This window comes from Leptidea sinapis, chromosome 25 (genome assembly GCF_905404315.1).
Source record: "Leptidea sinapis chromosome 25, ilLepSina1.1, whole genome shotgun sequence".
NCBI lineage: Eukaryota > Metazoa > Arthropoda > Insecta > Lepidoptera > Pieridae > Leptidea > Leptidea sinapis.
The window spans coordinates 12859005-12875143 of record NC_066289.1 but is presented as its reverse complement, the minus strand read 5'-3'; the positions used below and the strand labels follow the sequence as shown (position 1 = coordinate 12875143).

Sequence of the window (16139 nt, the reverse complement as noted above, 5' to 3'; positions counted from 1 at the left end):
TCCGCGACAACACTCCCTGTCTATACCTAACATGTCCTATTTTTACACATGGCAATACTGAAAATGATGTCGACATTCAATTGGACCAATGTCATACTCTACTCTTACACAAGCGTGTGTTGACACTATCGGAATTGGAAGTGCTGGTCGATACATTAAACTATTTATGGATGTTTTATTAATATGGCTGGTAATTACAGTTATGAATGTCTCAACTCATACTTGAATTATCTTCTATAGTAGTACTAATAATACAATTTCATCAACCCATACATTTAAATTATGTTTTTAACTAAAATCATAATTTAATGTAAATCTTGACGATTTGCAATATTTTGATGTCTTTAAGATAATGCTGATTCAGTTAATTTTAAGTACTTTTGATGCTGTCTTGAAATTGAAAAAGGAGATTAGAAGATAAAAAATTGTGAACTTTTTGTTAGTTTATAGAACTTTAACCACATACTTTACATCAGTATAAATCGAACACTGCGTTTCTACTCGCTTTCTACTCTACCCTCGATACACCACCTGGCGTCAATTTCGAAACATAAACCTTTTTGTTTTGTTGATGTCTTTAGATCTTACACAAACCGTTATTAGCTTGGTTAAAAGTGGAATCAATTTAAATATCTGAGATATTAAGGCAACTCAACAAGTTCTAAAACGTGTTAATTTTTGAAAAAACACCTAAAAATATGAGATATGGCTCATTAAATTCAAAATGGTGTCTAGAAAAATGTACACGCATAACAAAAACGCTTGCTGTCCCTTTAATTCCATAATAAAAACTTATAAATGTCGTTTCTTCATTCGTAAGTCATAACTAAAATACCATTACTATACCATTTTCCGTGACAATATGATTTGTCCATTTTTCAAAGGTCGGTGGTCTTACGACCTGTATAACGCACAAATAAAAACCGTTCTATCAATTCACGATTATTATCAGTGTCATAAAACTTATAAAGACATTATTTGTGTATTAAGAGCTAAGACTGCTGCGAAATAAGTTAATTATAATGTTTGTCACAAACTGACGTGGTCTTTATAACGCCGAAGTATTTAGTCGTGAATATGAATGAGACGATAGTATCGGAAGGGTGCTACGTTTATGAATTGTTAATCTCTGGTATTGAAACGTGATGAATTATAATAATTGTTGTGAGATTATGTCAGCCAAGTGAATGTTACACTGTTTCTTGTGTTAAGGGTCTCATTGGTCCGAAACAAAATTGTAAATAAAAACAATAAAAATTTGTCAACAAAAATTCAATAATTTAAATTCAAATATTTAATTCAAAATTCAATACCTACGATATAAAAAATAATGTTTAATAATTGATAAAAAATAATATATGTATGTCTCAGTACACCTCAATGATACAAAAAAAGTAACATAAAATACTTGTTTGTTGTCACTACTTCTCTCGGGAAACGCTCTAGCGCTCGTACCAACCGAACCAAGCATGATACATAAATATTAAATTAAACTATTAAATTTTTTTTTATGTATTTTTTGTTAGGAAATGTAACAGTTAATAAAACATATTGTAATATTCATATGTTATCAATAATATATTACTACATAAATTATTTAATAAAATTATTGTAACAACACTTAATTTATCAAAACGATAACAACTTTAAAGTATAACTATAATAAACTTAAATATTATAGTGAATAGTTTTATGACTATAAATAACTAGGTATCTTTTATAAACTACTATATATTATAAATATTTCTCCAGTATGCATACACTTGTCGCTCTGTCTATCTATCATCAGCATAATCTTGCCATAACGACAATAAATTAAAAATATAATTTACAAACTCGACATTCTTAACATCATTCTTTCTTTATTCGCTAGAACTTTCATCGATATCTTCAAACACTAGCTTTCTTTTACGAAGTGCAAGTTTTTCAAATCTTCGTATCTTTGGTGTAGATTTCCTTTCCAAGGGTGTCTTGGTTTTTCCTCCGTTTTCAACAGGCGAGAGTTGTACGTTTGGTGATACAGCACTTAGGTTAGCTGCCACTATTGGTGTCGAAGTTATCATTCTAGCTTTTGAGAGCTTACGGCGCTTTGGAGCTGACTTATACTTTTCTACAGAGTCCGCTAATACGACACAAATATCGGATAATTTCATTTCTGTTTGGTTCTTATGTTCACTCTTTGACTTCACGATTAAATGTGGTGTTTCTATTAATAATCAAGCGATTTTATTTGGTTAACAATCATAATTAATTGCAATTAATAAATCACTTTGTTATTAGATAGTTAGAGTAATTAGTTGGTGGCTAGGGTCGTTAAATGTTTAGTAATATAAGTCATTAGTGATTGTTTACGATCCTCAAACTTATTTACAAACGGTTACTCAAATAATATTTACTTGTATTGTTGGAGTTGTTATTGATTTTTGTTTGACTTTTGTTTTACTATTTGTCTTTTAAAGGTTGTTGGGAGATGGCTGTAGTATTTTATTATCAAATAAAATAATTATTTTCTGAAGCTATCACTCTAAACGCAATCTTGATATTGGTACAGACCAGAATCTAAATGGTACTACCACTTGGACGCGTGTGTTTTTCAAGTCTATCGTCTGGTTTCCAAGGAATTTTCTTCCACGTACAACCAAACTTTGGAATGAGCTTCCTTATGTGGTGTTTCCAGCACAATAAAGGGCGTACACTTTCCTCTGATTCCTCTGGTGTTGCAGGAAAATGTGAGCGGCAGTGATCACTTAGCCTCAGATGAACCATACGCTGGTTTGCTCTCCGCTTCCATAAAAGTAGTATATTATAAGGAAAAATATACAAAAAAGAGAGTTCCTTTTAAACCGATGTACACTGATTTAATTAAATTAAAAATTACTTTCATATCAAAGACTTAGTTTTATCTTTTTAGGGCGTATTTTTTTAGTTTAGTTTTGAAACTATAAATATTTTTATCGTTTTCAAAATAGCATCAAAAGTACTTTAGGTTAAAATCGTCGATATCTATTGATATTGTATGTGTTTATATTTTTTTATAAGCCCTGGTAAATTGTGATTCATACATTGTTAATTTTCTTGTAAATAAGATGTCTTGAAGAGGATGAAAATCACCTTCAATGATTGCATTACATATATTTTACTATCAGCTGGAGGACCGTACAGTGACCGTATATTATTGATATAAATCTTACTTATCTCCATACTGTCCGTTAATTATTTGTGTGTAAGATTAGCGAATAAAATGCAGAAATAATCATATTCATATTCTCGTCTTATATAATAATAATAGTTTTATATCAATACAGTTAACTATTAGTTAGTTGCTTAGTCTTAAGTTCTTCGAAAAATATGATTTTATAGAATCCGGAGGGCACCATTTTCTATCTTCTAATGTTATAAGTTTTAATGAAGCAGTAATCGAAAAAAGATTGAAAGTTTTCAAACGAATATATTACATTGATATTCATTTTAAGGGAATTTAACTTAGCGACAGTGTATGTTATTATGATAACAGTATGCTTGTTGAATCTAGTTAAAGGATATCATCCACTGCAAGATATGGTGTCAATAGTTAAATGAAATTGACTGTTTGCTAGGAATTCACATGCTGCATGGTAAAATGTAGGTTTATACTAATTATAAAAGTATGCACAGTTGGTACTTAAATTTTACATCTCGCCAAACTGTTGTAACAGTTTGTTGGCGATTTTACGCTCTTATACTATACTATAATATCGTGCATCTATAATAAATTAAATTATGCCTAATTTGTAAGTTATCTACACTATTACTAATACACAATATGTACATTACTTAGTTATCAATTCATAATATTCCTAAAAAACATAGTAAAATGTTACCTGTATACATATAACAACTAAACTATACTACTAATATAAATATAATATATAAATACTAATGAAATATTAAATATTAAGGCTTACGTGGAGACGTTAAGGAAGTACTCTTTTAATTTTTTCTTAAGTACTCCTTTATCCTCTCTTAACAATTCGATACTGTTATAAAGTTTAGGTACAACATATTCCCATAACCTATCCCCGTAATAATTACATTTTGATCCATTGATATAAAGTTTCAATTGTTAAAGATTGATGAATCCCGCTTCCTGATATGTTATAAGTAATATATATGAATATGTATTTGTCATTTTTTAATAGTTTCAGAAAGAGAATGTCTTAACGTAAATTTTATAATGAGTAACTGACCACCACTTACTTAAATTATAAATTAATAGATTTTTGGGACTTCCTTTGATACCTACCACAAAAAAGAATAGTGAGTATGTGTCCGGTTTGTTGTATGTCTGGGGTAATATAGTTGTTGTTTATCTTATTGAAGATCAAAATAAATTAAATTTCAATTTCGAATTCAATACAAATTAAATTTGTAACTGAAATTACAAAAAAATACAGGATCTACTTTACAGTTGATAACCTGCTCAACCCTAATTATTGAATATTAGGAAATTGACTTGGGATGTCGTACTTTCAAATATAAAATCTAAAGTAGATTCTGTAGATGGAGCCATAACTTCAGAGTTGAACAAGATATACTAAAAATTACGACCCATTCGTACTCAAACTGTTGGCTCAGTGCAGAGCACTCGGATGGAACTCTAAAGGTCGCGGGTATAGTTCCGCATCGTTCATAAATATTGGTTAATTATTCCCAGAAGTGAGGCTCTAAAATAACAAATTGTTAAGATCAATTGTCTTGACATACAATAGAAAAATGTGTGATATTACCACAACTCTACCGAAACTGATAACATGTTTATTATTTTTGTGCTTATTCGATGTCATAGTTGAATTTACAACAATGATGTTCTATAGAAATTTCGCATCATAAAATCTTACTTTAGTTTTTTATTAACACTAGTTTAATGTACTTATCACACTTTATAATATTCCGGCGTATAAAATTTAAAGATCAAGTTATTGAGAATCAGCAAATACAATTGATAAGAATACTTTATTTAATATGATAAATATACGGATAATCTCGATATCGCTCACTACATTAAGTGGACGCAAGCTTTACAGATAAAGTATAAGTCGTGACTGCATTACTCATAAATCATTTCCCATTTCCTATTGTTGCAGTTGCAGATTCTCTAAACAGGTGGGCCCCTATTTATGTGCTAATCTGATTCAAAAACTGCACAAGTACTTATCTCATTCCAACATTGAACCTATTTCACAAACATTCACGTTTGGAGATTTGATGATTTCACATTATATTGCAATAACTGATGGTATTATGCACTAACTTATTATTCTAAGAGATAATATAACTTAAAATTTTTATTTTGATTTTGAGTTCTTGTGGTTTTATATTTTTTTATAAAATTCTTATTTTGTGAGTATTGAAGGAGACTGATCTAGTAACGCTCATTGAGGTGAAGTCAACTCGAGTCAACTAAAGAGCGCGTTCTGTCAGAGTGTAATTCACCATCAGAGAAATTTATACACAATTTTAATTATAAATATTGTAAATGTTATTCATGTGTGAATGTAGGACGAAAAAGTTATTGTATTTCGTATTATTAACCTCGTCTTGATGAAATGTTCGCTTTGCGCGTACTCAGAAGCACATTGTTTTTCCGTAGGTTTTATCTTGAGTTTTTATTGAGTTTGGGTTTTTATGATCATATTCAACTAGCTTAAACAATTCATGTTATGATGATCTGAACTCAAGTTGTTTGTTTCTCTGTTCTTAGTTCGGTAGTGTTGTAGTCCGCTATATTGTCTATCCGATATTATTAAATATTGTGGGCAACATGATCAAACAGTTTTTATTGTGAGTTCTGCAACCGTTTTATGCCACCAGCGCATTTCTTTTCAGCAGACCTGCCTTCCGAGGCAAATCTCAAGGTTCCTCTAGCGGATCCCTCAGTGCTTCCTCCTCTGCCGAATATTCCTGCAAATCCTCTTGAAGCCTCCAGTTAATACCTAACTTCCCAGATAGGTTCCAACAATTCAAGCACTAATATTTATTATGATGCTATATATAATACAATAATAATATAATATTAACACATTGTTCACACAAATTATCTTGCCCCAAGTTAAGCATATATAGCCTGTGTTATGGGTTACAAGACAATCATATATTTAATACAATATACTTACTTACATACATAAATTCATATAAACATACATAAATACATTTAGACATCCATGACTCGGAAACAAACATCCATATTCATCATATAATTGCTTGCACCTACCGGGATTCGAACCGGTAGTTAGTACTTATTGTACTTAGTCTGGCTATAAATATAACATTTGAATTTGGAATCCATTTTTTTACGATTTTTCCTTGAGTTTTCTCATTTTGGTGCCAACTGCCAATACATTGTACAATATAATATATCAATCGATATATATCTATAGGTCGATAACTTTACTTACCTATATTGTAACTGAAATGATTTCTAAAAGATGCCATTTCTAAAAGTTATTTCCTTGACCTGAAGTGATTTTGATTTGATTGATTTGATCTTTGACAGTTGTTGTTGTACAGAATATGTGTACATGCGGACCGTTTTTTTATAAATTTAACGTTTTTTTTATAAATTAAACGGACCGCATCCGTTTTTTTTATAAATTTCATAAAAATTTGTAGTGGAAAATTTTGATTATAAAAGTGTAAATTTAGAAAATAAGACAAAAATCATCTTAATTAATTGTAATATTGAACTACATATTATATGATTTACCTTTGTCGCTAACCACAAGTGAATAGGTATTTTGAGTTAACTCAAATGAATCACACCTAATTGTGAGTATTTTATAAATAGTCATATCAAAAAGCCTTCTTTTTCCTATATAGGTATATTACTCCAATATTATGACAAATAAGTGAAATTCGTGTGGAAAGTTTGTGTCGTAAACGTCACTGTTAAAACTTCAAAGACATATCTTACTACTTGACAATCGACTATAATTGCTGCTATGTTTGAGACGAATCCCAATTACTTTAAAATTGAAAGTCTGATTTGTCGTAGTTGAAATTGGCAAGAAACTCTTTATAAATAATACCATTACTTATAACAGCCCCGTATGATTAAGAACACGCGAAAGAAGTGTAAACTTTATCAAGGCGAGATTTATTGTGTATCTTTTACCGCATTTATCACGGGGAGTGTTCTGAACAGCTGTTTGACCTGATTCATCTCCCAGAATTTCACCTTTACATGACGCGTCACTAATTACGATATCATGCTTACCATCTGGATGTCTGACGTTCGTCTACAGTGCGGTTTTCAAGCAATTACATCCACGTACAACCTTCCCGATTCCCGGTTCCTTCAGGCAATTATATAAAAATCTATGAACGCAGTTTAATTTGTCTTTTTAATTTAATTTAAATAAATAAAATCTAGTTTCAGTAAAATGTTCCGATCTACGATATTTAAGATACTTCCTCTCAGTGTGATTTTGCCATGGGACACCCTGTATAGTTAACAACTAAACTGTGTATTAAATAATTAGTTCATAATATTCCCGCTTACACATACAGCTGAAAATAACTTCCATTATCTTTCGATCTCGGAAGTGGGAATTAGGTCTGACAGACTTGCCTTGCCATATGGAATAAATCGATGCACCCGGCATATATCAGAATATCCTTGTGATTATAAAGCCGATGTTTATTCAATCTCTTCATTTCGTATAATATCCTGGTAATTAATTAACACAGAGTTATGAATAACCGTCTCTTTCCTAAAAAGCTTTTTATTCAATTTCAATAGTTTATTGATTGATTAATCATAAGTAATTATTATTCAATAATTAAATAATAACAATTACTAATTAGCCTTAAGACATCCTAATCTACATAATATATATACAAGACCCCAATCGCTACCACACCTTACAGAATCATTCAAAAGAAATCTTATATATATATAAATATAAGATTTCTATATATATAATATATACACGGTATGAGTGTATGTGGTTCCCTATGAACTCAAAGGCGATTTGACCGATATTGATAAAATTTTCAGGGAATCTTTTAATTTCTTTTGAATGATTCTGTAAGGTTTGGTAGCGATTGGGGTCTTGTTAGAGACAGTTAATTATATTATTTATTTTCTAAACAACAAAATCAATTAAGCGTTACCTTTAAAAAGTTTTTGAATATAAGGAAAAAGTTTAAAGTTATATAAACAACATACTATGTACCACTTCTTCAGATAATCTTTAGTAACAACAAGTGCCAAAACGTCATTCTATTTTACATGGTCAGATTTGGTTTGACCGACCCATTGGACGGTCCTGTGAACGACTCGTACGAATTGGTCCGGCATCGTACTCGGTAGGTCCGGACAGTTATCACAATAATTGGTGCGCTCACATCGAATATGGTCAGCCACCAGACCGCATGGTTCGGCCATACCAATCCCATTATATGTTTAGGGCAGCCATCGTCGCCCTCGACCATAATTAGTTTAGGTAAAGCCACGACCCGCCCCACGACGGCGCCACAAATGTATACCAATCATATCGACTTGAAATAGAAGCTAGGTTTGTTCTAAAGTTTAAATACACTTGGTGATAAAGAAGTTAGATACTTCAAAAGGAAGCACATAAATTATTACTATGATGTACAATACAGAGCTTGTTTTAAGCTGTGTAAGTTGAGTGAACAATGTGTGACATGATCTAAGCAGGTTGGTGTGAACATTGTAACGAGATTTCAGCTGACAGATTGTTTTTGTTTCAGAGTGATTACTCTGATGTGGCTAGCGGGTACGCGGGCGCAACCGAGCACAGACACGGGAATAGCGGTGAGTGTTTTATGTACATTAATAACATTAGTTTATTTTCCTAAGTGACATCAAATTGTATTGTGGATAATAAACGCAAAAACTCCAGCACAATGCGGTGTTTAAGGAACTTTCTTCCACGTACAACCAAGCTGTGAAATGAACTTCCTTGTGCGTGTTTCCGGGACGATAAGACATGAGCATCAACTATCAAAGCGCGTACACCTTTCTAAAAGGCCGGCAACGCTCCTGTGAATCCTCTGGTGTTGCAAGAAAATGTAGGTGACGGTGATCACTTAACATCAGGTGACCCGTACGTTAGTTTGTCCTCCTCTTCCATAAAAAAACAGTTATCGTTATGACTACAAGTTACGAGACGAGCACATTGACCTGAGGGTTAGTGGTCGTATCCTTGGTACATTAAATATTAAGTTAAGATATTTTAAACTACTATGAGTTTTAAACTAATATCTCTAGCTGACACTCACGTCGTCAGAGATTGTGTCGTGTCGTGGTCGTGTCGTGGTCGTGTCTTTAGGTATATTTTGAAATTCAGAAAATATAAATCAACCCCATTAAAACATACTTTTCCCTACCATCTGTGAGGTATGTATGATATGAGTATTAATTAGGTAACTTAAGAACAGAATATTAAAATAACTGTCGCTGACGTGTACTTACTTGCTCAGATATCGCCCCTGACTTATATTTTGAGTACAATTTGTCCTACCAGTTGTTAATATTAAGAATTTATGTGGTAGAATTAGCTCCATAACTCATTCTTATTCCGATTATTCTTAATATATATAGGTATAGAACAAAATAAGAAAAGTTCAAACTTATGTTGTAAAATATGCCCAAAAAAAAAAAAACAAGTTGTAAAACAAAGTTATTATAAACACTATCAGTCTAGCCAGAGGAACCAGTTCCAGTGATTTTATCATATAACAGGTTTCGCTATAATTGATGAAATTCGATATTAAAAGTCACTTAATTAACGAATTTACAAGAAGGCCAATAGTTTGACAGGTGTCATGTACAACAAGTTATTTATGAACGACATAATCGCGGCTTACCTATTTATTCAATGAATTATGAGTTGTATGCTTTCATCACAAATACCTTACATGCTATCAATAGTTTTGGACTTGTACTTATTTACTGATCGTTGTTTCATTATTATTCTTCAGTGTTTTACTTATAAGATCCTTCCTGCAATTATTTTAAATGCATCTATGTATGTCTATTCAAGGTATTTTCTTTTATTCCTTTAAGTCCACTGCAAGTTGTGGCAGATTTTTTCCATTCTTGGTCAACAACTTTTACATTATAGCTAAGCCCATATCTATGTAAATTTATTAATTAGTATTTTCATAATATTCACTACTCTCCGTCGCATCTGTTATACTTTTATTTAATAATATTTATCGAAAATCTACGTTCGGCTTAGATTTTTCTTCTTGTCACCGCTCTTTTATGTTAGTTTATAGGTCTAAGAAAAAAAAACTAAAAAAAGTAATCTAAAACTTGTCTTCTAAAAATCTTGAATTGCTTTAATATAAGCCAAGTGTTAAACTTTGTTTTTTATCCTTCGGTAAATATTTCTTTTATCTGGTTCAACTCTTCTGATACTTTTGCTATTAAAGTTACTATTAGAAGGTATTGATCAGTTGAGTACGATCAAATCGTGGATAAATACAACCATAATAATAATAATAATAAAATGTATTGCCTTGAATTTAATTTAAGTATACAATGTCAGCTTATTATAAACATACATTAAGACAAAAGGGAGTAGGCTCAGTTTATGCTGCTATATATATAACATTTTTATGCAGCGCTGGTTTTCAGCCATCCCCATCTCCCTAAGGTGTAAGTACATAGTAAAGAGGGCAAACTAATAACGAGTACAATGCAGATAAAAAAATCCAAACTTTTTCTAAATGTATCAACCTCTGTATAAATTATGAGTGTATTTGTGAGTGTGAGTGTGTGAGTTGTATAAATATATGAGTGTGTGTCAATGTGTCAGTTCAAATGTAATATGAATCGAGTTGCAAATGTTATCGTTAAATTATGAAAAATATTTATTTAAGGGAAGTTGTTTCCATACACAATAATTGAAATGTTCAGTTTCCTGTTGTTTTTTTAACAATGCCATTTTATATTTACCCTTAAACTGATTCATATTTTTTATCATTCTGAGAGGTGGTGGCAAATCATTCCAAATACGGAAAGCCATGAATTTGAAACTGGATGTATATCTTGTTGTCTTGCAGTGTGGTATATTTGATAAGTTTTGAGAGGCAAAAGGTGTACATTTTAAATTGGAACTTCCCTCCAGGAATATTTTTCAAATAAATATTCGGGGCGCTTGCTATAGATTATTCTATTTATACTACAGGCAAAATGCAATTCTCTCCTAGCTTTCATATTAAGTATTTGTTTGTTATTTAAATATGGCGTTATATAGCCTCTGTTTGGAACATGAAAGGAGAATCGAATACATGCATTTTGTACCCGCTGCACTGCTCTCTCCAATTTATAACTAAGTCTGGGACCATATGTTGTACTGCAGTGGTTGAAGTGGGAGAGGACAAGTGACTCAGTCAATGAAGTACGTAGTTCCTCTTTTAGGTATGGCCTTAATTTATAAAGGCTTTCTAGTTTATAGAAAGCAGTTATTATTTTATTGTTAACATGTTCCATAAATTTTTGCTCACCGTCTAATACCAGGCCCAAATTACGTGCAGTTTTTACATACTCTACTGGTATATCATTTATTTTTTCTTTTTCGTTGCAGTTACATATATATTTAATTTGATTTTTTGTTCCAAGGGCTAACATCTGTGATTTAGCTGGATTAAGTGACAGCGAGTTTTTTTTGACCAATTGTAGATATTTTCTAAGTCCTGATTTATTTTACGTATAGCGTCTTTGACATCTTCGCCTTTGAAAGAGTAATACAGTTGCGTCTTATCAGCGTAGAGGTGGTACTTACAAGTTTGTATATATTTAGGGAGGTCAGCAGTAAAAATGGAGAAAATTATTGGACTTAGCAGAGCACCCTGTAGGACACCTCTTATCACAGGCAGCAACGAAGAAAGAAGTTTTTTATCAGTTTTCTTCAGGTCTTTAAGGTGGTCCGGTAAAGAGGTTGACTGATTTAGTAATCGTTGTTATATTTTTTATATTTTTCCACAAGAGGGCTGGTTTGTGAATATTGTTATGAATAGAGTGTTCAAAAAATGCTTTCTTTTCTCGTTCCTTAGTAGCTGTAACAAGATTACTGAGGGTACGATAGTATGTTTTTGAGGTATAAGATTTAGTAATGTTTGCTTTCTTTGGATCTTTATCTCTTAGGTTCATCATAATTTTTAAACTGACTGTGATCCATGGCTTAGGTGGGCCTCTTAGAACTGATCTCTTATTTGGGGCATGAAGGTCGAATAATATTAAGATATGATCGTTAAAAGTATCAACCATATGATCTGCATCATTGAAGCTGTTGATAAGATGCCAGGGAAATAAATTAAGGTCAGATTTGAATAAAGTCAGATCCATATTATGGAGATATCGTTTGAGCTTAAACGTTTTGTTAAACTTTGGTTTCTTAATATTAAAATATGTCAACACCATCGCGTGGTCGCTTAGGTCTCTGTTATAAATAATAATATGTTGTAAGTTGGTTACAAACGTATAGATCTCTCTGGTTACAAACTCATTGTATAAATAGAATCCGTGTAGTAATTATTATATTACCATGTATATTTTATATATAATTATCTCCGATATAAAATATTTTAATATGATAATACAAAAACCTTAAATGCTAGTAAATCCTTGAGCTTGACAGTGAAATGTAATTGACGATAGTTCTGTTTTCGGGTAGGAAAGTAGGTAGTTATTCAATTATTTGTCATTTTTTATCCGCTACAAGTACGCATGCCTCTCTTGCAATGGAATATGAACGTCAATGACCCGTCAACCACACAAGCAATCAAAACAAACGAGTTGAATGATCGATCATTTAATTACTGTATTTGAGTGTATTTTTCATATCCAGGATTAATGTATCGGCTTATAAATAGATTATAATGTTATGTAATTTGACTACTTGACACTGTGTGCGTGACAAGCTTCGTCTTACACTCGCGATTTGTATGACACTTTGTGTTGCATGCACGCAGCATTGCTCAAAATTGAGGCTAACTCTAAACTAAATTATTTTCGACGTTGTCAAGGTCTATCTAAACGTATTGATTGATGAAACGTAAAATGGGTAAGCCATTTATAAAAAGAGATAAATATGCCACGATTTATAAATTTTAAGACATATTACTTTTAATACAAAAATGGTAGAGAAACTGACTTCCGTTGTAAAATACTAAATTTTTTCATCTGCAATTTCCCATTGCCTGATGAAGTTCTTAAAAAGGGCTTCAATGCTAATGAATTGCATATTAATCAGATATATCCGGATTTCAGCAATCTCACCAGACGACTGTATCAAATGTGACCAACAAGTATGCTTGGAGTAGCTGGGGCTCATGGGGAGTCTGCTCCAAGACGTGTGGAGGAGGAGTTGCGGTCCAAGAACGACAATGTCTGCCCAGAGACCCTACCAGGTAAATTATTAAGCTTGCCTTGCATGTAAAGCTTAAAAGATATCTATATTATATTCATAAAAAAGTAAATACGAATTATGGTTATTTTTCTGTGTAAACAAAATAGCCATACACCGTGTGAATTCTAAAGGGGCAACTGCCAATAGAGTTTAATAAAAGTACGTTTTACTTGAACTAGTTCAATGTCGCCCTGTGCTTCCCCGGGGCGTAAAGAGGTAGATGGGCGGCGGCTATCGAAAGCAAGGGGAAAGGCCTGGCAGTAATCCTGGATGTAGCGAAGGCTTTCGATCGTGTATGGCACAAGGCACTTCTCTCAAAACTTACATCACTTGGGCTTCCCGAGAGCTCATGCAAGTGGACCTCCAGCTTCCTCACTGGGCGCAGCATATAAGTCGTTGTCAAGCGTTTGCCACTAAAAACCCCATTTATCGTAACACCGCTCTTCGACAACACTTCCCTTACAGCTTCGCTTAATTTCGGAATCCTGGGTCTCGAAATCTCGAGTGATTGCCAATTCCGCGGTCAGCTGTAAAGCCAAATTGTCTTTGAAGAAACTGGGCGTCATAATCAAATCACGACAATAATTCAATCCGGCCCACATTCTAGCGCTGTACAAAGCGTAGGTCCGACCACACATGGAGTATTGCTGTCATCTCTGGTCTGGAGTTTTAGTTTTAGGAGTTTGACCGCGTGCAACACAGAGCAGCTTGAATTGTCGGGGACCCAGTGTTCTGTGAACGGCTGGACCACTTGGCGTTGCGTAGAGACGTCACTTTATTGTGTGTCTTCTACCGTATTTATCACGGAGAGTGTTCCGAAGAGCTGTTTCACCTGATTCCCGCCTCCAAAATTCCACCTTCGCACGATACGTCACAAATTAGGATATCATCCCAACCATGTAGATGTGTGGCGGTCCTCCAAATGCAGTTTTCAAGGAGCATTCTAGTAAATGGTGTAATTAGCCTTCCGTTGACCAACATTGTTCGCTTAAAAAAGTTTGGATTGGAAATTTCAAATTGAATGGATTTAATCTATTCTGCATTGGTATTGATAACCAACATGGCGGATAGTAAAGATCATGGAATGTGTAAAAAATATTAATGATATATAACAAGACTTAAGAAGAATATATTTTATGAAACTAGTACATTTTAGTAAAGAACAACACAAAAAATTTAATCTTTGTCTGTCTTTTTAAATGTTTGTTGAGTCAATGTTTGTCACATCACACGTCATTATGCCATCTTGTATGATGGCGGTCCTGATTTAACTATCTTCATAGTATTGATTTATAATTACACAAGAACTAATTATTATATATATTATATATCAATAAAACATTACAAATGAATTGCAATAAATCAGAAGTCGTTTATTTAGACACTCAAAATCCCACGTTATATAATAGGCTGAATATTTAAATTAGAAAAATATTTCCGTTACGTTAGCAAAGAAAATAAGAAATATTATTAATTAATTATAACGAAGTTCCAACTAATATTCTTGAAATCACTCCTGTGATACATCTCGTGTTGCATTAAAGTGTAACTGATGGTGATCACTCACCATTTGGAACCTTGACCCTCATTTCAAATTAAAAAAAATCCACCGCAAATGCGTTGACTGTAGGTATAAAATGTTTGAGACGTGAAGATTTTTAGTCTCAGTAGTCTAACAATGTCAATAGCTGCTGCGCTCTTCAAACTTAAACATAAATAGTGCACTACACATAAAGCCAGATACTTACCAGTAGGTAAGTACTGCAAGCAAAATACGATTGTATAAAAGTAATAACCCCGCGGTATGGAACAGGGACAACTTGCCATATTTACGTGTTCGTGACGTCAGCTTACAAACGCTACTTTTAATTGGTGATTTTTGGGCTGGATCTGACGTCACTAAGATGACAGCTATCACACTCTCAACGTGCGGGGTTCAATACCCGGTGAACAAAAAACAACATAATATATATCTTTGACCACTGATGTTAATACACGCCATTAAGATTACTTTATCTCAATCACGCTAACAATATATTTGTTAGAATTTGAGAACCTTATCCGGAGCTAAAGTAATGTATGATAGGAATAATATCTTGGGAAGATTAAATTAGGATAGAGAAAGAAACATGAAGCTAGCATAAGTAAAAAATTTGGATGTTATATCAACATTGTACGTGTTATGTGAAGAGAGCTTGTAATTAATATTGCATTAATTAAAGTATAAGTTCACAATTTAATTTTACAAATTAATTAAATAAATTAATAGCTATTTCCAAATAAAACAACAATTACTTATAATAATATAACAAGTGTGTACAAAGCTCAGTCTCACCGCATCATGTCGTCAGCCACTCGCCGGCTCACAATGGATCATACATCACAATGGTATCTAATGATACGCCGCTACATCGATAAAGGGACCTTGCCCACCGCGGGAGAGCCTTCCACATCGTGCTCACTTCCAGCCCCTACTATTTGCTCTCGAAATTATTTCTTTCCAGTTAAATCTCGAAGCTCCTATAACGCTTGCCAAAAATAAGTAAATACATTTTAAAACATTTAAACACGTATTCACGTTGATTATAAAGTTAATGCAACATAGGTATTAATAAATTATGAGAATGTTTTACCAGACAATTAATTCAAAACTACAATTTTAATAACATGAATTTTAATTTATCGATAGCTAAAGTGAAAATGAACATATTTTTT

General features: G+C 32.6%; 1 protein-coding gene across 1 annotated transcript in view; it reads left to right on the top strand.

Moving 5' to 3' along the window:
- LOC126971926 (A disintegrin and metalloproteinase with thrombospondin motifs 9-like) overlaps positions 1-16139 on the top strand; it is a 213854-nt gene that overhangs the window by 80278 nt on the left and 117437 nt on the right. Inside the window, exons 3-4 of the mRNA XM_050818436.1 lie at positions 8755-8818; positions 13286-13425. Of these exons, the coding sequence (XP_050674393.1) occupies positions 8755-8818; positions 13286-13425 (204 nt within the window). The remainder of the gene's footprint in view (positions 1-8754; positions 8819-13285; positions 13426-16139) is intronic.